This window comes from Pelophylax lessonae (assembly GCF_965119305.1).
Source record: "Pelophylax lessonae genome assembly, chromosome: 5".
Lineage (NCBI taxonomy): Eukaryota > Metazoa > Chordata > Amphibia > Anura > Ranidae > Pelophylax > Pelophylax lessonae.
In genome coordinates, this window is record NC_138772.1 from 392,856,246 (window position 1) to 392,880,224 (window position 23,979).

Consider the following 23,979-nt stretch of genomic DNA (forward strand, 5'->3'; position numbering starts at 1 on the left):
GGACTTCAGTTTGTAGCAAGCAGTGTCAGAAGAATACATAACCCAACTCAACAGAGTGGTGGGTGCTGTGTCCGTCAATGAACATCAGAGAAAAAGATTTTACGATAAGACAAAAATCCTGTTTTCTCTTTTGTTCATTGACGGACACAGTTCCATATTATCCTTGACTCTGTAGACGTCCCAAAGCAGTGTCAACATGAGGAGTGGGAAGAACACAGCAATGCACATAATTCCCAAAAAGGGCTAAACATAGCCAACCAGGTAAACCAGGAGCTCAACCAGGAACAACTGGAGCTCACCACCCAGAAAGAATACACCCTCAAGAGAGGCAGGAGCTTCTGCAACAGCAGCCTGCAAAGCCTTGCGGCCGAACGCAGCCTCTGCAGATGCTAGTACATCCATCTTGTAAAGCTTGGTGAATGTATGCACAGGTGACCATGTGGCCACCTTGCACACCTAAACCACTGACGCCTGATGACAGGAGGCACTGAGCGCCCTTGTAGAATGTGCCTTAACAGGGAAAGGAGGATCCTGACCGGTAATGGAATAGGCCTGCACCATTGCCTGCCTGATCCATCTGGAAATGGTCCCAGCCGATGTGGCCTGCCCCTTACGAGATCCATCCGTAAAGGACAAACAAGGATTCCCATTTTCGAATTGCCTCAGTCGCTGCCAGGTACACCCTGATTGCTTGAACCACATCCAGGGAATGTAAAGCAATTTCTTTAGGGCACAAGGAAGGCAACACAATGTCTTCATTCAAGTGGAAACCCGAGACGACCTTAGAAAAGAACGACTGACAGGGACGTAGCACCACTTTGTCCCTGTGGACCATAGGGTAAGGTGACCGACAGGACAAGGAAACCAGTTCCGACACCCGGCGTGCAGAAGTAATAGCCACCAAAAAAAGCTACCTTCTGTGATAGAGTGGGCAGAGGAAGTTCACAAATAGGCGATCTTTCATGAACCGACCAAACCAAATTGAGATCCCATGGAGGTACCAGAGACGTTACCGGGAGGGGAGGGGTGGGGTGCTAGGTGACGAATCCCATGAACGAAAGTGTGAACCACAAAGAGTTTGTAGGCAATGGCCAAAGCAGAAATCTGGCCCTTGATGGTGCCCAGAGCCAAACGTTTATCTACACACCTTGTTGTAGAAACTCCAGCAGACGGGACACCGAAAAGGAACACGGACTCAGGGCCTGCCGACTGAGGTAGTCTGCCTGACAATTTTCCACCCCTTAAATATGCACAGCAGAGAGGGCTGGAACAAATCGTTCTGCCTACCTCAGAATGCCGGCCACTTGGGCACTTTTGGTGCCCCCTTTATGATGGACATATGCCACAGCCATGGCGTTGTCCAATTGAATCCTTACCGGATACCCCTGCAGACGATCCGCCCACTGGGACAGGCAAAGCCTGATCACCCGAATTTCTACACCTCCCACAATGCCCAACTACACTTCAGAGTTGGAAGGGATATCTTCTAGTGAAATGCTTCGGTATCCCAACCATGCATTTCGAGGATCCCTACTGACTAGTGACAATCTCTTCGAACTAAGCAGGAAAGGGGAACACCATAGTCAGCTTAGCTGGCCTACAGGTACCAAATTGCACTGGCGCAACCAACGCAGCATCTGTTGTGTCGTCCAATTTTAAAGTTTCCCGCACTAATACAATCAGTGCCTCCACAAGTGTCTTTTCCTACACGGCCGTAGTGGAAAAGGAACCATCCTCACTGTCAGAGCACCCAGGGTGCATGGACGCAGACCCGGTTGGTTAACACGCATCCGCATCGGTAAAACCCACCTCAGACTCTGTGGAGGCAGAGGATACAGGTGAGGGTGGTGGGCGCTTCTTGCTAGGCCGCTTTTAAAAAGCCATATCAACCTTTGATACAAGTAACTGTAGGACCGCCGTCATGGCCGCCAGGGCAGACTGAGACCCAGAGGGTCCCGCAGCTTCTGAGAGTGGGTCAGGTGGTGATACCTGCTCCTATGTTTCCATGGTTAAATCAGAGGCTGCCCTTAATATGCAAGGAAAAAAAATACAAAACCCCCCCCCCCCTCACACCACTACCGCTGTGGGACTGCAAGACCCAGCACACCAGTGGTGCTGTCCTAGCAGAAAAAGGAAGCTGTATACCCGCAGGGACTCACCACCACCTATTCAGAGTTGGATATAAAGCGCCAAGCCGCTTGCCATGCTGCGATCAGGAAAGGAAGAGGCAGCTCAGTCACTGCCACTAGAGGCCCACCGCAGCATTACCGCTCCACAGGTTACAAGAAAATGGCCATCGCATTGACTTCCACAACAAAATGGCGGCACCACACAGCACCCAGGACCAATATAGGTACTTGTAGTCCACCGGGGTGGGGGATCCACACAGGGTACCCCTGCGCAGATCATCACCATGACACCCCACAACATTCTGAGCGGGGACTAAGGGGGGGTGTAGGTGAGGGTATGCTCCTACTCTGGCCGTGACCATTATCGCGACCAGGGCTATGCATCCTCGCAAGGTATTTCACTTGCCAGCCGGCCCCCTTCCAGTGGGGCTGTGTCGCGGCCAACCTAGCGTGGAGGTAATAGTTGGGTCGCGCTCATTGGCCAGACTGGGAAGACCGTAAGGATCTAGGATATCAAGTGCGTTGCCCAGTCAAGCAGTTGATTGTTGTTCTCACAGGAACAGAAAATAAAAAAGGAAGAAAAAAATTCCCTTAAAAAAAGGGAAAAAAATGCCAGGACCGCAGATTCCAGCAGGGAACCAGGTCCTTGCTCCTGACTAGCCAGAAAAAAACTGGAGTCCTATAGCAGGAAGTGGGAAGTATACCCCCCTAGGACGGGCCTAGGGGTGTAGTCAAGTTTTGTTTCCACCTAGTCCTAATCCTACTATATGTCAGCATATCCTATGGAGAGTCAAGGAAGATATGGAGCTGTGTCCATCAATGAACAAAAGAGAAATATTTTTTTCCAGCAAGAACTCATCTATGTGGTCTTTTATTAAATTCTTCAGTATTCCAACTATAAAAGTTAAACTAACAGGTCTGTAGTTACTTGGCAAAGACTTTGATCCCATTTTAAATATAAGCACCACATTGGCCTTGCGTCAGTTCAGTGGTACCATTCCAGTCATTAAAGAGTCCCTAAAAGTAACAAACAATGGCTTTGAAATGACAGAGCTCAATTAATTTTGGATCCGTGGGTGTATGCCATCAGGTCCAGGTGCTTTATTCACCTTTATTTGGTCTAAATATTTCTGGACCATATCAATTTTGAGCCACTGAGAATCATTTAGGGCTGTGTCAATACCATCCCCATTATGGACATGAGCTCCCCCATGCTCCTTTGTATACACAGAGCTGAAGAAAGTATTCAATATATTTGCCTTCTATTTGTCCCCAGTTACTCACTCTAGATTATTTAGTAAAGTCTCTACATGCTCAGACCTGACCTTTTTACTATTATTATATCTTAAAAAAAATGTTGGTGTTTGTCCTTGTATCTTTTGCAATCTGTGGTTCATTTTGAATTTTTGTGGCTTTCTCCAGCCCAGTTAGCCATAGTCTACTTTAATGCAGAAAATACACCCATAGAATACCAGGCTTCCAAAATGTCAAGAGAGGGAAAAAACCTCTTTGAGTTTGGCCAATCATTGTATATGGCCCAACTTGCCTGAACCTAAATAGGGGAGAACTTTCTACAAAAGACCCTCATTTCTGATTCATTTTTGAACATTAGGGTCTGTGCAGAGCTAGCCATATCTATCCAGAGATTAGTAAACACTAGAAAGGTCTCATTCAATGAGTCCACAGTAGACAGAATATGGTGAAAGGCTACAGAAGCAACTTCCCTAAATTGTGGTACTGATAAATCTTCGGCCACTCCCTCCAGAATCCAGAAGTGGCAATAGCCTTTTGGAGAGATCAAACATTGTGGCAGTAAATTCTGCCACACTCCGATAAGTGGCATGTTGTGCACCCGTTAAGGTGTAAGGGAACCTTCTTATTGAGTCATGAAGAAAACAGGTCAACATCGGGTGTCCCCCACCGGACACACAGAAGGTGAAACACCTCCGGGTGCTGGGACCACTCCCCTGATCCAGCACCCGACGACTCAGGTAATCCGCCTGCCAGTTTTCTACACCTGGTATGTCTACTGCAGAAAGGGCTGGAATAAACTTTTCCACCCATTCCAGGATTTCGGCCACCTCCTGGGCCGCCAAGACACTCTTGGTGCCCACTTGATGATTGATGTAAGCCATGGCCGTGGCATTGTCCGATTGATTCCAAACTGGACAACCCTGTAAACGAGTTGTCCAGTGACTCGGGCAAAGCTTTAACGATCTGTGCTCCAGAATATTGATCGGAAGTCTGGACTCTTCAGCTGTCCAGGACCCCTGAACGCAGAGCTTCCCCAGCACTCCCCCCCCCCAGCTGGACAGGCTGGTGTCTGTGGTTACCACAGTCCAATACAGTGGAAGGAAGGACTTGCCCTGGCGTAGTGCTAACGAGTGAAGCCACCATAATAGGGCAGTCCTTATGTTGTGACTCAACTGAATCACAGTGTCCAAAGACTTTGGATCTTTGTTCCATTTGACAAGAATCTCTCTTTGTAAGGGTCTCGTGTGGAACTGAGCAAAAGGAACCGCCTCGAAGGTCGACACCATCAGACCCAAGGCCCGCATGCAAATCCGCAGAGAGGACAGATTGCTGGCTAACAGCAACTTTTGCAGCTTGTCTGGGGGAAGAAAAACCCTCGCCGAAGTGGAGTCCAGAGTCAGGCCCAGATAATCCAGTCTTAAGGATGGTATCGGGGCAGATTTTTTTAAAATTGATGTTCCAACCGAACTCTTGCAGAGTCCGTACAGTAATTGTCAAGTCACCCAACAGGACCGAATGCGAGTCTGCTCTTTATAGGAGATTGTCCAAGGAACCCCAGTACCGTAATCCCCCATTGTCGCAGTAATGCCAACACCGGAGACAACACTTTGGTGAAGACCCTGGGGGCGGAGGCGAGACCAAAGGGTAACTCCACAAATTGATAATGCTCTTCCCCTACAGCAAAGCAAAGAAAACGCTGGTGTTCAGCGGAAATAGGGATGGGCAGATATGCGTCCTTGATATCTATGAAGGCCAAAAAGTCTCCTTAGTGTTGAGACGCCACTACTGTGCGAATGGACTCCATTCAAGACTTCTGTACCCGCACAAAGCGGTTCAGAGCCTTGAGGTCCAGGATTGGACGTACTTTGTCTTCTTTCCTGGGCACAGTAAACAGGTTTGAATAGAACCCCTGAAAGCGTTTCAGAGAAGGAACCGGCACAATCACCTCTTGCGACAGCAGGTCTTGTACCGCCTAGATCCCTTAACCGGTCTGGAGATAGGCGTAGATTGGACAGGAAGAGACCTGTCTGACAGTCGAGACCAGAATTCGATCTCGTAACGCGATCAGGTCAGTTCGTGGACCCATTTGTCCTGAATCAAGAAAGTCCATGGTTCCGAAAAGAAGCAAAGACTTCCCCCTACCCCAGAAACGGGTGAGGGCGTCCCTTCATGCAGACAAGGATTTGTCCGCAGATCCAAATTGGCCTGTTTTAGGCTTACCCGACCATGTCTTCTTGGAACCCCCAGAAGACCTGAATGGCTTAGCTTCTTTCTCCTGCGACCCTGAAGCATTAAAGGGCCGCCTATGAGCAGTAAAGGAAGTCCGCCGTCTATTACGCGGTGCCTTGCCCTTAGTGGATTGGGGCAGAAGAGTACTCTTACAACCCATAAGGCCTTTGATCAACTCATTCAGGGAGGATCCAAACAACCTGTCCCCCATAACGGGAAGGTCAGAAAGAGCCTTTTTGGAAGCCTGGTCCGAAGACCACCTATTAGCCTCACCATGCATCTAATAGCAATCCCTACTGCAGACACTCTGGCTACCAGTGGAGCCGCATCTTGCGGCGCATCACATATATCCAGAAGGGCTTGAACGATTTGGTCCGTTCATCAGGCCCGGTGAAAGACACATCTCCCGCTGGGAGATGAGTCTTCAATGAAACAGTCTCGTGGGAGAAGTGCAGCCAGACTGATGGATATATATCACAAATGCACATATATGTAGCGCTAACATCATCAAAGGCAGCTCTTTAGGGCCGAAGCGAAAGTCCCAATGACAGGCAAAAAAGGAAGGAAAGGCGCCGCTCAGTGTAGCAGATGTAACTTTATTCAATGACATACATAAAAACTTACATGATAGCAAACGTATATCCTCATGGCTCGGGGTCCCTTCCTGGTCAGCGGTGTTCCCGTCCTCAAAGCTGGCCAGCAGCCGAGAGATGACGCTGTGGGAAGAACCAATCAAGGGGACTGGATCAGATTGAGGCAGCGGTGAAACGCATGCCTCACTGATGGACCGCATGAGCGTGATGGCGTGGAGGGGCGGTAACGCATTTCGGACCATGCACAGAAGTGCTCCTTCTTCAGACCAATAGGAAGATGACAGGACGAGGGCATTTAAAAGCACTGGACAGGAGTGTCAGTTAATGGGAAAGAATGAGTAGCCTGCGGGCAGGAACCACTGGACCGGGGACACTGGACCAGAAGGAGCCCCAGGGCTACTACTGACGCAAATAACCTTGTGAGTTCTACAAATTATTTAACAAACATATTATGATAATAATATAGTGACAATGGCAGATAAAATATTGGCAATGGTAAATAAAATCTGAAATAAAAAATGCAAAAGTTGCACAATAAAATAAAATAAAATACAAGGAACATGAATTATTATGAAACATTTCTGACGTAAAAAAAAATAAAAATAAAAAGGACAACACTCTAAAGAATGACACATCAAGCAGCAAAAAAAAAAAAAAAAAACAACAGAAAATAGGGAATGGACCTTACAAGATGGTACTGATATTGAGTTCCTCATTGAGTCCTCCAGGTGAAAGGACATCCAGGGCATAAATCCAACATGTCTCTCTCTGGCAGAGCCGCTTGAACCTCTCCGCCATAGGAAGACCCCTCTGGATGGACTCAATGACCCATACTCGTAAGCCACAGGTGGATTTGGCATGATAATGAAGAAAATGTCTCGGGACACTGTGTATGTCTTTGCCCTCTTTGATGTAAAAAAACAAAACCAAGAAACAAAACTACAACCTCACCAGAGTTGAGAATGAGGCCCTGAAAAATATTACGTCCAATTCCCATATAGTTATCAAGTCTTTGTCCAGGACAAAAAAGATAATATACATGAGGCAATTAGACTACTTTCTGATAATAAAACGTATGTTAAACTGAGGGGTGATCCGGTACCAGGGAAGCCACGATTATAGCCAATATGGCCCATAAAAACAACATCATTTCTAAATCTGAAATATCCTTCATCATTAAAGAATATTTTCACACACCTTACTTTTACCATCTTCCAAAAGTTCATAAGTGTATTTCCAATCCTCCTGGTAGGCCCATTGTGGCCTCCATGGAGAGCGCTACAAGTGGTTTCTCTCAATATGTGGACATGTTCTTGCAACCCATAGTACAGGACCTTCCATCATACATTAGAGATGGCATTCACTTGTTAGAATTACTCACCCTGTATTTCTGGGAACCATCTTACCTCTGAGTGTCCTTGGATGTGCAGTCTCTATACACGTCCATACCACATAAAGTAGGTATGAGAGCCCTGGAGTTTTTTCTCAGTAAGGATTCCTCTATCAATCCTCGACAAGCTGAGTTCATTATAGAGGCCACATATTTTTGTCTTACACAATTATTTTGTGTTTAATGATGAGTATTACCTACAGATAAACGGCACAGCAATGGGAGCCAATTTAGCTCCCTCTTATGCTAACCTTACGATGGGCCACTGGGAGACTCGTTATATCTGGAACAATAACCCTTTCATTCCACATATTGTATTTTTTGGTTGTTCTATCGACGATATTGTCATCGTTTGGGATGGTGAGGCCTCCAAAGTTGAGGAGTTCCTAGCTCATTGTAACAATGACATGGGCCTCAGTTTTACATCAGTAGTCGATAAAGACCATTTAGCGTTTCTGGACTTGGATCTTTATCATGACAATCAACAACTGTTAGCCAGAAACTACACCAAGCCCACAGCTGGAAATTCTGTTTTACATTATAAAAGTTGCCACCACCCACGTTGGCTTAATAATATTCCAAAAAGTAAATTTTGTAGACCGAGACACAACTATACAAAAATTACAGATTACAAGGAGCAAGGTGAAATCCTGAAAAACAAGTTTCTTGATAAGGGTTACCTATTAGATCTAGATGAGCAGGCATACTCCCACTATATTATGTTACCCAACTCTGCACATAGAATCACCAGGGAGGATAATACAGACCTCAGATTCACCACACAATTTCACAATTGCCATCGTCAGATGGAACAAGTGGTATGTAAACATTGGCCCTTATTACTGCAGGATCCGCATCTCAAACCTCAGTTGCCTAGCAAACCTAGGTTTACATATAGGAGAGCGCCAAACATCAAAGCCAAAATTGCACCTAGTAAATTAAAAAATAGGAAACATCAGTCGCCTTCCCTGCAATTTTTTAATATTACCGGCAAGTACCAATGCCGTAAACCATTGTGTCTAACCTGCCAGTTTGTTACACATGGGCAAAAGGACTTTACTGTCAAAGGAACTACGTATGAGATTAATTAATTCTACACTTGCTCCTCAGACTTTGTAGTCTATTGCCTGGTATGCCCATGTGGCCTACACTATGTGGGCAGAACAAAGACATACAGAGTGTCCCGAGACATTTTCTTCATTATCATGCCAAATCCAGTAGTATGGGTCATGGAGTCCATTCAGAGGGGTCTTCCTATGGCGGAGAGGTTCAAGCGACTCTCAGAGAGAGACATACTGGATTTATGCCCTGGATGTCCTCTCACCTGGAGGACTTAATGAGGAACTTGATATCAGTACCATCTTGTAAGGTCCATTCCCTATTTTCTGTTTTTTATTGGTGCTTAATGTGTCATTCTTTGTGTTGTCCTTTTTATTTTTTTTTACGTCAGAAATGTTTCATAATAATTCATGTTCCTTGTATTTTATTTTGCAACTTTTGCATTTTTTTATTCCAGATTTTATTTACCATTGTCAATATTTTATCTGCCATTTTCACTATATTATTATCATAATCTGTTTCTTAAATAATTTGTAGAACTCACAAGGTTATTTGTATCAGTAGTAGCCCTGGGGCTCCTTCCGGTCCAGTGTCCCCGATCCAGTGGTTCCTGCCTGCAGGCTACTCATTCTTTCCCATTAGCTGACACTCCCACCCAGTGCTTTTAAATGCCATGCGTCCTGTCATCTTCCCATCGGTCTGAAGAAGGCTACTCATTCTTTCCCATTAGCTGACACTCCCACCCAGTGCTTTTAAATGCCCTGCGTCCTGTCATCTTCCCATCGGTCTGAAGAAGTAGCACTTCTGTGCATGCTCCGAAACGCTTTACCGTCCCTCCACACCATCACGCTCGTGCGGTCCATCAGTGAGGCATGCGTTTCACCGCTGCCTCGATCTGATCCAGTCCCCTTGATTGATTTCTTCCCACAGAGTCATCTCTCAGCTGCTGGCCAGCTTTGAGGACGGGAACACCACGGACCAGGAAGGGACCCCGAGCCATGAGGATATACGCTTGCCTTCATGTAAGTTTTGTGTGTCATTGAATAAAGTTACTTCTGCTACACTGAGCGGCGCCTTTCCTTCCTTTTTTGCCTATCAGGCCCGGTGAGAGCTGCTCCATTTCCAAGTCTCCTTTTAACAACTTCACACATTCTGTGATGGTCTGTGACAGAGTGATCACAAAGACCGGTTTTAGTATTGAGCCCGCTAACACATGCAAATGGCGGGGCAGAGACTCAATCCGTCTATCCATGGGGTCTGTAAATACCGGGGACTCTTCCGCCGGAACCACAGTAGACTTGTTTAGTCTGGAAACCGGATGATCCCCCTTTGGTGGCACTGTCCACCTAGTGAAAACCGCATCTGCAAAGGCGTAACGCCTTTAAAGCCCTTAGGCACCACTAACATATGTTTGATGCGCCCCCACTGTTCACTGACAATGTTGTCAAAAAGTTCCGGACAGGGAAACACCTTGCCCTACTTCTGGGATTTGTGGGTGCCAAAAGACACCTGCATCCCAGATGCTGTAGACTCATCCACCATTTTTAAGGTTTCTTGCCCCAACACTATAAGTGCCTCCACCAGCGTGCTTTCCCGTGTGGGAGCTGACGAGGAAATGTCCTCCTCGCCGTCAGAATGCGAAGACACAGATCCACCAGGAGGGTATGGGTCGACGGCGGCCACATCTACCTTTTTTAAAAACGAAATCCACTTTTGACACCAGGATTTCCAAAACTGCTGTAAAAGCAGACAGGGGCTGCGACCCGGAGGGGGTCTGCAGGCAAGATTTGGTCCTGGGACTCCCTTAGCACTGAGTTTAAAAAAGGTAGTGTCACTTTAAGGAAAGTCACAAAAAATGCGATCTGAACCGCTGCATCAGCGGTACCACAAGTCCCAGCCCTAACACAGCCTGCAGCAGGGTGAGTGAGGAATACCTACAGGTACCCCAGGAACATACCACCAAAACGGTCTGGAGGCTTCAGGAACGTTCTGTGCAGAGAATAGAAACGATCTGACACAGGAAACAGAAAAACACCTGGGTCATGCCTAGAGCCCCTAGCTCCTCCCTTGCTGTCCAGCAATCGTGGACTTGAGAAATCTTTTTACATTGATGCAGAGCAGAAAGACTATAGCAAAATGGTAGCCCCCATGGCGCGCCATGCAGTATCCAGGACCCCCAGGGGGGTCATCAGACAGAGGCATCGGGGGGGGGGGGGGGGCGCCCCCGCCCCAGAGGAGACCCCACCAGGACAAAACTCCCCCCACGCACAGGACCGCCACAATACATGCGCCCACCCATAGGTAGAAACCTGCTTGGAGAGGCCAGGGGAACCAAGGGATACCCAAGGGTCCGACTTTTTTAGGGAGGGGGCCCACCTCCACCCTGAGAATTGATGGGGACACTTACTCACCATACCATGGAATCAGGTGGGCGCCACTCCGAACAGACTCTCTCTCCATCCGGGATGGGAGTGCTGACAGCCAGGGGGTATGCTGCAACTCAGGGCATCCCAGGTCATGTGCGTCCCGATGAGGTGTTTTACTCGCAGGCCCACCCTGTCCATCGGGGCTCTGTTGTGGCGAGGCCTAGTGCTGGACTATAACCTGCTCATGCTCGCTGCCCAGGCTGGGAGACTATAAGGATCTAGATTATCCAGTCCGAAACCCAGCCGGCTGTTGCCTTTTAGTTCTCTCAGGAACACTAACTAAAAAATAAAATCTCATAAAAAAAAGGTTCCCAAAAACAAACAGCTAAGACCAAAATCCCAGCAGGGAACTAGGTCCGACACTTAAACTAGGCAGAAACAAACTGGGGGCTATAGCAGAGTGTGTGGGTGTATGCCTGCAGGGACTGCCCTATAGGCGTGGTAAAGCTTTTTCCTGCCTGGTGTCCTACTCCTGTAGGGGGCAGCATAACCCAATGGTCAAGAAGATATGGAGCTGCGTCTGTCAATGAGCGATAGAAAAATAATATTTTATTTTACATCCTGTGTAATATTTTTTTTCTTTTAAAGTGGTAATAATCCAAGAAGAAAGCATTTATTATATTACAGCGTAACAATTCAAGATGTAATGGCTGCATTGGTTTTCTTTTTTAGACTATCCTTTATTTTCACCCGGTGATCTAGAAAGCTCTCCTGCAAATGTATCAGTTAGAGTGTTGAGAGAAACCATGTATCACTGACAGGGGTGGCTAGATTGATCAGATTTTTTTATTTCAACTGCTGTTTTAGCTGCTTGTGTAACTGCAGTGTGAGCTGGAGTTTGGATTCAATTTGTTACTGTATCTAAATCTGCTAGTACATCAAACACCCCCCCCCCCCCAGACTGACAATGCTGCTATCCAAAGGTGCCCCTGTGCTCTCTCATCCAGAGTGGGGGCACGCTAATACAGAATGTGTATTGTTACTGGGCAGATCACTAAGTGAAAACAGAGGGAAAGAAGCCTTAAGAAAAGAGTACTAATGCAGCCACCACATCTAAGGATTGGTAAGCTGCAATATATTACATTTTTGGTTTGGGGTTTAGTATCGCTTTAATTAAATGGAAGTAAAAATATACTGCTATATATATATATATATATATATATATATATATATATATATATATACAGTGGGTACGGAAAGTATTCAGACCCCCTTAAATTTTTCACTCTTTGTTATATTGCAGCCATTTGCTAAAATCATTTAAGTTCATTCTTCTTCCTCATGAATGTACACATAGCACCCCATACTGACAGAAAAACAGAATTGTTGACATTGTTGCAGATTTATTAAAAAAGAAAAACTGAAATATCACATGGTCCTAAGTATTCAGACCCTTTGCTCAGTATTTAGTAGAAGCCCCCTTTTGATCTAATACAGCCAGAAGTCTTTTTGAGAAAGATGCAACAAGTCTTTCACACCTGGATTTGGGGATCCTCTCCCATTCATCCTTGCAGATCCTCTCCAGTTCTGTCAGGTTGGATGGTAAACGTTGGTGGACAGCCATTTTTTGGTCTCTCCAGAGATGCTCAATTGGGTTTAAGTCAGGGCTCTGGCTGGGCCATTCAAGAACAGTCACGGAGTTGTTGTGAAGCCACTCCTTCGTTATTTTAGCTGTGTGCTTAGGGTCATTGTCTTGTTGGAAGGTAAACCTTCGGCCCAGTCTGAGGTCCAGAGCACTCTGGAGAAGGTTTTTGTCCAGGATATCCCTGTACTTGGCCGCATTCATCTTTCCCTCGATTGCAACCAGTCGTCCTGTCCCTGCAGCTGAAAAACACCCCCACAGCATGATGCTGCCACCACCATGCTTCACTGTTGGGACTGTATTGGACAGGTGATGAGCAGTGCCTGGTTTTCTCCAAACATACCGCTTAGAATTAAGGCCAAAAAGTTCTATTTTGGTCTCATTAGACCAGAGAATCTTATTTCTCACCATCTTGGAGTCCTTCAGGTGTTTTTTAGCAAACTCCATGCGGGCTTTCATGTGTCTTACACTGAGGAGAGGCTTCCGTCGGGCCACTCTGCCATAAAGCCACAGCTCAGCCACAGTGATCTTTGGGTTCTTCTTTACCTCTCTCACCAAGGCTCTTCTCCCCCGATAGCTCAGTTTGGCCGGACGGCCATCTCCAGGAAGGGTTCTGGTCATCCCAAACGTCTTCCATTTGAGGATTATGGAGGCCACTGTGCTCTTAGGAACCTTAAGTGCAGCAGAAATCTTTTTGTAACCTTGGCCAGATCTGTGCCTTGCCACAATTCTGTCTCTGAGCTCTTCAGGCAGTTCCTTTGACCTCATGATTCTCATTTGCTCTGACATGCATTGTGATCTGGAAGGTCTTATATAGACAGGTGTGTGGCTTTCCTAATCAAGTCCAATCAGTATAATCAAACACAGCTGGACTCAATTGAAGGTGTAGAACCATCTCAAGGATGATCAGAAGAAATGGAAAGCCCCTGAGTTAAATATATGAGTGTCACAGGAAAGGGTCTGAATACTTAGGACCATGTGATATTTCAGTTTTTCTTTTTTAATAAATCTGCAACAATGTCAACAATTCTGTGTTTTTCTGTCAGTATGGGGTGCTATGTGTACATTCATGAGGAAGAAGAATGAACTTAAATGATTTTAGCAAATGGCTGCAATATAACAAAGAGTGAAACATTTAAGGGGGTCTGAATACTTTCCGTACCCACTGTATATCTTTTTGTTTTAAATCCTGTTTATGCTGAAAATAATTTGAAAACTGATATATGTATTACCCTGGGCATTAAGCTCTAACATTTTTTTTGTCTTTAAAACTGGCTCTCTCAACCACAGTTCCGTGGAACCCTATGGTACCTCCATAGATTGTTTGTGGTTCCTTGATCAGTAAGCAAGGACAAGGACAGATTGATCTCCTACCTACAATGAATACCAATGTAAGGGGGACATTTTCCACTGACATGCATTGTAAGGGGTTACTTCTACACTGATCACCAGGGTAAGAGGGCTTTTCTCCACTGACCACTAACGTAAGTGGGCATTTCTTTGCTAACTAAAGTAAGGTGACACTGCAATTTATTTACACAGTCTATGTTACTTTCTTACCTACTATTGTTCATTTTCATTATTAATGCTGACATATAGAGCAAAGAAGTGTTGTAAAATAAGCGGCTCTGGGTGTCAAAGATTCTAGACAAGTCATATTTTTTATTCTTTTATTTAAAACTTTTTGGAGCTTTCTGATCTTACTATTTTACCATAAAGGGTAGATATAATCATTTTAGCTGGTGTTCCTGGAGACCCCGAAAGTTACCTTCAGGGTTTTCTATGAGTTACAAAAGGTTGAGAAAAGATGCTTTAAAGGGATGGACAAAGGGAAAGAATGCCCCCTTCTCCCTGTTGTAGAACTGTGATAAGTTATGAGTTTAAGGGCTTAGCCAGTAAAAAAACAGGAAAGTAATTCTGATTAACACTGTTTTAAAACTGTACTTTACTGTATTTGCAAATTACCTATTTATTTATATCCCTTTTCACCCGCTTAGTTGGAATAGGGCACTCAGACAGATCTTCAGTATTTTGATTTTTTGGAGTAATACCTGAAAAATACAAGTAAACATTGAAACGTACATAATTGGTTCAATTCAAATAATCTTTTACAGGGAAAACAGCTTCTATTACAAATGTATTCTAATCAAACACAGGGTAAATAAAACAATCAAATTTCAAGAGAACCAAAATAAACTATGAAAAAAGGAATTTTGACCAACCTGTATATTTCAGATCTTGGAATGCAATACAGGATACAAGTTGGATATTCATAGACTCTGGGTTATAGGAGGCTAACTTCAGGTAATTGGACAATGGCAAAGCTTTTTAGAAATGTCTCCCTTGGAAAAACCCCTGAAACTTCAGTTTTTAGCAAGCAATGTAGAGTAACACAGGAACAGAGAGGAAAGTGCCCTGTGCAGTACTTCAAGATATGAAGTTTACAGGTGAGTCAAAATTCCTTTTATCTTTATCGTACAATATAGGACACAGGTTGAACACTCATAGACCTTGGAACATCCTGAAGAAACTTGTGGCCAAAAATTGCATCAGCAGAGGCCTGAACATCTACCTGGTAGAACATGGAGAATGTTTGAACTGAAGACTAGGCGGCGGTACTAAAAAGCTGAACAGACGTTTGTAGGTGTAATTCAAAGGAAACCCCCAAGTGAAGTGAGCATGTAATGGTACTGGAAGTACCATTTTTTTTGTAGAGAATAGTCTTCTCTTCCACTTTCCCCTTTTGGGTGAATTTCCACTTTAAATACATGCTTTGCACTAAAGGCCCGTACACACGTACCGATTGTCGGCCGAAACTGTTCGGCCGCCGAACGATCGGCCGATTTTCGGCTTGTTAGTATGATGCTTCCGACAGCCGACAGCGCACTTTCGGCCGAACAGAATCTGTCGTGCAAGCATTAAGATTTTTGTATGCCGACACCAGAACGGCCGATTGTTCGCCAGTCAGTACAGAATTCGACCGACAGACAGCAGATTTGCAAGACTGGGCATGCTCAGAAAAGAAAAAAGACCAGGAAAGTTAACCATCACATGACATCACTTCTGCAGTCGGCTGTTGTTGGCCGACAAAATTCGTGTGCAGTCTTTTGCAGTTTTCAGCAGACAAGACAGCCCTCAGACAAAAGACGGCCGATCGTTCGGCCGACGATCGGTGAGTGTACGGGGCTTTAGTGTCAAGGTTAGTGCCCTAGCAGGATCCTGTGCCTGAAGCAACATTACAGGCTGTCTCCAAAGCATGGTATCCCAGTATGGCTTCCAAAGGTTTTACAGAGGTTGTAACATTCTAGATGCACTGCTTCTATTGTAGTAGTAGAAGGCAGTGAAGAGGCTAACTAAAAAGTTGATTGAAGAATTCCAAATTAATAAGAATTAGTTAAGCAGAGAAACTTCTCCATAAGGGAGGAAAAGGCCCATCACCTACAGGACACTAGCAAAAAACAGAGGTCCTATGGAGTGGAGTAGGGTACAGGGATACACTCAATGGGGGTGTGTACATAAGCTTTGATAGTCTGAAGGTAGCAGCCTTATAACCCAGGGTTTTCCAATATCCAGTCTGTGTTCTGTACTGTACTGTACAATTAAGATATACAGTACCTTTAAAGTATTACTAAACCCACGACAGTAAAATCAGTCTGTATATGCAGTAAAGCATGCTTGTAATACTCCTGACAGTACAGAGCCTTGTGCTCAGTTTGATGTGTAATGCTAGAGAGGTTTTTATTTTTCTTAGGAGGATGCATGTGATCAGCGCAAGGCCCATTAGCACTGCCCAGACAGAGGGTCAGGGGTCATGCAGCCTCATAGAACAGTCAGAGGAGAATGATAACTCCTACTATGTGCTTTAATCAGACACTGATAGAGGTCATAAGGCTGCTATGTACTGCTGATGAGAAAGGGTATTTAGAAGTTTATATTTAATAAAATAATTGCATTTCCATGTTCTGTGTACTGTGGCAGACCAGATACAGTGAATGCAGGGTCCTCGGTTTAGTAACACTTTGACTGTATAACAGTAAGTTATGGAATCCAGGCTTTGCCCCTTAGCCAGACACAAGACCAATGATCCAATTCCTGGTCACTGTTGGCCTCCTGAGGATCTGTGAGCAAGGTAATATTCAAGCAATATCCTTGTGACTTGCCACCAAATGCAGCATGGATTCCAATTAGTACAGATGGGATTCTCTACAGTTTTATAGATATTTTCAAGGCCTGCTTTTGTTGAATTATCATAAGGCTAAACTGAAATGGAAGCAAAGTTTACCTTTATTCAGAAATGCTATTGATATGTTTATATTAGAAAGAGATCATATTTTTAGTATACTTATCTGAACCTAACCAATATAGGCCCCTTTCACACAGGCGGACCGTTCAGATCTGAACGGATGCCCCATGCATCTCTATGGGGTATCGGATGTCAGTGGAGACATGTCCGCTGACATCCGATCCGTCAAATCTGGATGGATGGAAACCCCTATTTTCCATCCGTCCAGCGGATCGGATGAGAACGGACAGACGGTCCGTTCCCATCCTATAGAGAAAAGCGGGGACCTGACAGCTCTGTCTCCGCACACAGCCCAGAGACAGAGCTGCCATCTGCCTGCTCAGCGGGGGATCGGCGGATCAATCCCCCGCTGAGAAAAACGGAGTCCGCCGACGGACTCCCCTGTGTGAAAGGGGCCATAAGGAAAAACTAAATTAAATATTATTTTACAAAAAACTGATATCAGCTGAGGAATAAAATGTCCCCCTGGTAAAATGTAACAAATGTGGGGAACAGAGGACCAGGTGGAAGTCTAATAGATCAGTGAAATGTATGCCTGATGATCAAAAGCAAAAGGAAAAAAAACACCACCCCCCCCCCCCCCCACCAAAAAAACAATAACACACTAATCTTGAGGAGTGCACTTTAACAGGGAAGGTTGTAACCTTGACCTTAAGTCTATATGCTTGAATGATGAGTTGTCAAATAAACCAGGCATTAGTGAAAAGAGAAGCAGTTTGTCCTTGTGGGAACCTTCAGGAATGACAAACGGAGGCAAGCTGTAGGTGGGGAAAAAAAGACTCGAACAGTACAAACCACATCTAGACAAGGGTGGGGAATCTCCTTAAGGTGCTGTGCAGCAGGATAAAAAGAAGGGAGATCAACGTCCTGGTTAAGGTGAAAGGAAGAAACCACCTTGGTAAGAAATAAGAGGCCTTGGGTTCTTTACAGGTTAGGGCTGCCAACTCATAAGCTCACCTTGCAGAGGCGAGGGGCAAGAGTAAGGAAATGTAAGAATAAACAGAGGAATATCCCTGATATGTTCAAAGAGCAGTTTTTGAAGAACCAACAGAACCACGCATCACTGGGGATGTGCAGAAGGAGTAGACTGTAGACACTGTATGAAGGCCTTCAGTGAGCGGTGAGAGTCAGGCGTTCTTTGAAAAAAAAACTGCTAGGGACAAGATTTGAGCCTTGATAGTACTCAAGGCCAAATGCAGATCCAAACCAGGCTGGAGAAACGACAGGATGTATCCCATGGATTACTATCTAGGATGAAGTTTCCTTGTCTAGCACAAAGAGAAAAGTGCTTTCCAGGAGTTAGATTTGTGAAAATTAGTTTTCCTAATTTTTAAAAGCATAGAGATAACCAACCTACACGTACCCTTATTCCTCGCCTGTGTTTCAAGAGCCAGACTATTAAAGTCAGCCACTCAGAACCAGGTTACTGAAATGATCCCTGGCAGAACAGATCTGGATGACCTGGGAAAGTCCACAGAAAGACTTTCAGGAGTTTGGTGAGTTTTGAGGTCCACATCCATCTGAGCCAATCGGGTGCAATGAGTCACTGGAATGCCCACCATGCAGAGCAGGGGAAGGAGGAGTTTTAGAGGAGGAAAGGTGTACAGTGGGGAAAATAATTTTTTGATCCCCTGCAAATCTTGTAAGTTTGGCCACTCACGAAGAAATTAAGGGTCTATAATTTTTATCATGGGTGTATTTTAAATGATAGAGACCAATTAACCAAAAATCCAGAAAAACACATGATACAAATGTTATAAATTGAAGACATTTCTTGAAGTTGGTGACCAGGTTTGCACACATCTCAGGAGGGATTTTGGTCCACTCTCTTTTTTACAGATCTTTTGTAAATCCCTAAAGTGGTTGTAAAGGCAGAAGACTTTTTTTATCCTAATGCATTCTATGCATTAGGTTAAAAAGCCTTCTGTGTGCAGCAGCTTCCCTCAGCTCCCCCTAATACTTACCTGAGCCCCTCTCGATCAAGCAATGTACACGAATGCCTCAGCTGTCTGGGAATCTCCCTCCTGATTGGCTGAGACACAGCAGCGGCACGAGTGGCTCCCGTTGCGGTCAATCAAACTCAGTTCGCCAGTGAGGAAAGAGGCGTGGGGCTGAACTGCGGCTCTGTGTCTGAATGGCTACACGGAGCTGCGGCTTGGCTCGGGTGCCCCCATAGCAAGCTGCTTGCTTTAGGGGCACTCAACAAGAGGGAGGGGCCAGGAGCTCCAGCCAGGGACCCAAGAAAAGGAGGATAAGGCTGCCCTGTGCAAAACCACTGCACAGGAGGTGAGTATAACATGTTTGTTATTTTAATAGAAAAAAAAAAAGAGACTTTACAATCACTAAGGTTTCTTGGCTGTCGCTTTGCAACTCAAAGTTTCAGCTCCCTCCAAAAAATTTATATAGGATTAAGGTCTGGAGATTGGCTAGGCTAGGGTCATAGTCAGCATTTTTCTTCCTCTAAACATGGCAAGTCCCCCTTCTCAAGAAGACACATGTACAGTCATATCTAAATGATTCAGAGATGGACTGGGAGAAAGTGCTGTGGTCAGATGAGACCAAAATAGAGCTCTTTGGCATTATTGCGACTCGCCGTTTTTGGAGGAAGAAAAATGCTGAATATGACCCTAAGAACACCATCCCTACAGTCAAGCATGGAGGTGAAAACATGATTAATTGGGGCTGTTTCTCTACTAAAGGTACCGGCCAACTTTGCAGCATTGAGGGACCAATGGACGGAGTCATGTTTTGTAAAATCTTACCTTCTTCCCTCAGCCAGAACACTGAAGATGTGTTGTTGATGGGTCTTACAGCATGACAATGACCCAAAACATTCTGCCAAGGCAACAAGGGAGTGGCTCAAGGAGCACATTAAAGCGTTTGTTACCCTAAATAAAAAAAAATAAAAAAAAAAAATCCCATTTCCCTTAAAGCATGTTATACAGCACAGTGCTTGTGCTGTGTCATTTGGCCCCCTGTAGCACCAAAAAAAAAAAAAAAAAAAAAAAACCTGGCTGATCCTGCCAGTTTCTGCCCTCCTCCCTGTACACTGACCACAGTGTATAATGGCTGCTGAACCCTGGCACCGTGGTCAGCGTACGTGTCTCCATCATCCGCAGCCCTGCACTGTCCTCCTCTCCCCCCTACCCATCAGTGCCCACCCCCTTCCCTCCTGCTGCTCTCAATTATTTTAAAATGATCCCCTCTGTAATAGAACACTAACTGCCCCTGTGCCTGTGTTATAGAAAAAAAATATGCGATCTGTACCTAAATTCGAGCAGCTTCCAGCAATCATGCGACTGCTCTGCTCTCTCTCCCCTCTCTTACCCTCCTTCGGCTCAGGCCTGCCCACTGGAACTGTCAGCTGGGCAGAGGAGAGATCTGAGGAGTCATCTGGGAGATGCTCGGATTTAGGTAAGATATGCATATTTTTTCTATAACACAGGCACAGAAGCAAATAGTGTTCTATTACAGAGGGGATCAGATAATTTTATCTAAGTGGCTTAACAACCACTTTAAGATCATGGAGTGGCATAGTCAGTCTCCAGACCATAGTCCTATAGAAAATTTGTGAACGGAGCTGAAACTTTCAAGTTGCCAAGAGACAGCCAAGAAACCTTAATGATTTAGAGAAGATCTGTAAAGAAGAGTGGACCGAAATCCCTCCTGAGATGTGTGCAAACCTAGTCACCAACTACAAGAAATGCTTACTTCTGTGCTTGCCAACAAGGGTTTCTCCACCAAGTACGAAGTCATGTTTTTCTTGGGGATAAAATAAATGTTTTACTCACTGAACTGCAACTTAATTTATAGCATTTGTTTTATGTGTTTTTTTCTGGATTCTGGTTGATATTCTATCTCTATTATTAAAATCAAACCTATGATAAAAAGGATAGACCCTTCATTTCTTTGTAAGTTGGCAAACTAATAAAATAGACAGGGGATTAAATTATTTTACCCACTGTATGTCAGGTTGAAGTGAACCCAAGGAATCACCAAGACAACCACTGTGAAGGCTTGAGGATACCTGGACCTGGAGACAAAATTGCTTAATTGTTGTTACAATGCTACAAGAAAGGAGATGGATCTGTGATTGAAAGCTTTGGTCTCTCGTAGCAGGGGCCACTCTAAAAAAATACACAGTCTTCAGCGCTGTCTATCTATCAGGGCTGCTTTTACAAAAATGCAGCCTGGTCAATGGATGACAGAGCGCTACTGAGTGAGCCTTTATCTTTAGGAATGAGTGATCCTCAATGTCAGGCTGTTCTATACATGGCACTGCAGCTCTGAGTGCTCTGTCATTATTATGAAATCAACAATCAGTGCTGCTTGTTCATTCACAATAATTAAATTACTTAGAGCTGCAGCTCTATGTAATGTATCTGCAGCTGCTTTTAGACATACAGGGCACATAATTTTACACAGAGCCACAGCTGAATGATCTTTTGCTATTATGAATGAACAGGCAGCGCTGATTGTTGATTCATTATAGTGAGTGAAAGTTCACTCAGCATAGAGAAGGGGCGAAGCTCTGCTGACCCCCACAGAAGCACCCATAATTTGGGCTTCAAAAGGGAGTGGAGATACAGCCAGCATATAGAAGTATGTTTAGAAGACAAATGGGCCACCAATTAGAACGGGACCAAGTGCTCCTGGGGAGTTAATTGAAAAAAAAAAAAAAATAATGATACTTCTTTAAAGCCAGGAGGTCCATGTCCGGTGTCCTTTACCTGTGGCAGGTGTCTTGAAATAGCTCTGGAGTCTAGACTTTGATGTCTGAGGAAGTCTGGCTGCTAATAATCCATATCCTGAGATGTGTATGGTGGACAGAGATTGAACATAATGTTCTGGCCAAGCTTGAATCAGATTTGCTTCTCTTTAGCTACAAGACTTTTGGCTCCTTCCTGATAGTTTATGTGCGCCACTGTCATAGCATTGTCTGTCTGAATCATGGTTGAATGACCCTGCAGTTAGGGGGTCCAGCGTTGAAGGAGTAAACTAATCACTATAAGCTTCAAAACATTGATTCTGATAGGAGCTTAAACCAAGCAACCATGTCTCTTGCACCCACTATTCCCCAGACCGACAGACTGCCACCAGTGTGAAAAAGGATTTCCCCCGACTTCAGAGTTGGACTGGTGATCCAGCAGGCCAGGGCAAGTCAGGTTTTGTAGGTGAGGCAAATGTGGCGGTCCAAAGACTGAGTCTACCAGTCTCCCACTGCCAGAATGTTGAGTTTCAAAAGTCTGGAATTATATTGGGCATAAAGGACTGCCTTAAAAGGAGGCCAATGTCAAACCCAAAAACCCCAGGCAAAAAAAAAGGGGGGGGGGGGGGGTTGGTTGGCTGGTTCCCGGACTGTAAAGTCTGAGCATAGGAGCAGAGAGACTGGGGTTTTCTCTGTGGAGGAACCACCTTAAACAGTGCTATATTCAAGACCAGGTCTATATTTTCAAACCGATGAGACAGTTCCAGCACTGACTTCTCTCAGAAAGTGGTCATCCAGATATTCCACTTAGGGTTATGCCCTGAGAGTGAAGCAGAGCGAAAAACAGGGACTAGCACCTAGGCGAAAACCTGAGGTAAACTGCACAGAGCAAAGAGGTGGGCAATGCTGCATGTCCACTGCAAAACTAAAGAAGCATTAATGCACCAGGAAGATAATGACATGCAAGTAGGCATTTTTGAGGCCAGGCTGGAGGGACTGCCCTGACAGATTCCATTCACAATTTTCGCAACAGCTTTCCACATAAAAATACATTTTTGTCAGATCTTACCGTAAAATATTTTTCTCTGATGTCCGTCGACAGACGCAGCCTCATCTCCATGAGCTGAGTGGGTTTATTGTGCTCCTCCCATCAGGAGTATTCTAGGCAGTAAAATTTTAATACACACGCCCAGGGGGCTGCCCATCTATGCATAAACCCCCACTGCACAATCCAGCACATCAGTATAGTTTAAAAGCAGTGAAGACAAAAGAACCAACCCCAAACAGACAGGCGGGTGCTGCGTCTGTCGATGGACATCAGAGAAAAAGATTCTACGGTAAGATCTTACAAAAATTGTATTTTCTCTATCGTCCGTCGACAGACGCAGCCTCATCTCCATGAGCTGAGTGGGATGTCCCAAAGCAGTGTAGGTATGAGGGGTGAGAAGAATACAACCAGATAGTAACATCAACTCCAAAAGGCTAAACTTAGCCAAACGGGCAACATAGAGCTCAACCAAACAACAGGAGCTCACCCAGAAAAAAAGACCCCGAAGTACAAACAAACATTCTCTTATGAAACAGCAGCCTGCAAAACCTTGCAGCCAAAAGAGGCATGCGAAGATGTCAACAAACAACAAATCAACCTTGTAAAATTTGGTAAAGGTGTGCACAGACGACCAAGTTGCTGCCTTACAAACTTGTATAACGGAGGCCTGATGGCGAAAAAGCCCAAGAGGCACTCAGTGCTCTAGTAGAATGCGCCTTCACAGGGAAAGGAGGAACCTGACCCTTAATTGAATAAGCCTGAACCATTGTCTGCCTGATCCATCTCGAAATGGTCACAGCGGACACAGCCAAACCTTTGAGAGGACCTTCCGGAAGGACAAAGAGAGAGTCAGACTTCATGAAGGACTCATTAACCATCAGATAAACTCTTATCGCCCGAACCACATCCAGAAAGTGCAAGGCAACTTCTTTGTAATGTGTAGGCTTAGGACATAAGGAAGGCAACACAATGTCTTCATTCAGGTGAAAATCCGACACCACCTTAGGAAGCAAAGACGGATTAGGTTGGAAGACCACTTTATCCCTGTGGACCACCAAAGGTCCACAGGGATAAAGCGAATGACATATTCGATGAAAGCAAATAAGGCGAATGACAGGACAACACCGTAAACTCAGAGACTCTGCGGGCAGAAGTGATAGCCACTAGGAAGGCAGCCTACTGCGACAAAGTAAGCAGAGAAATCTCCCTAATATTCTCAAAAGGAGGCTTTTGAAATACAGACAAAATCAGATTAAAA

General features: G+C 45.0%; 1 protein-coding gene across 1 annotated transcript in view; it reads right to left on the bottom strand.

Moving 5' to 3' along the window:
- The window catches only part of SMCHD1 (structural maintenance of chromosomes flexible hinge domain containing 1), a 1,054,086-nt gene that overhangs the window by 8,037 nt on the left and 1,022,070 nt on the right, over positions 1-23,979 (bottom strand). The window contains exon 48 of the mRNA XM_082259552.1: positions 14,628-14,713. Within this exon, the coding sequence (XP_082115678.1) occupies positions 14,628-14,713 (86 nt within the window). The remainder of the gene's footprint in view (positions 1-14,627; positions 14,714-23,979) is intronic.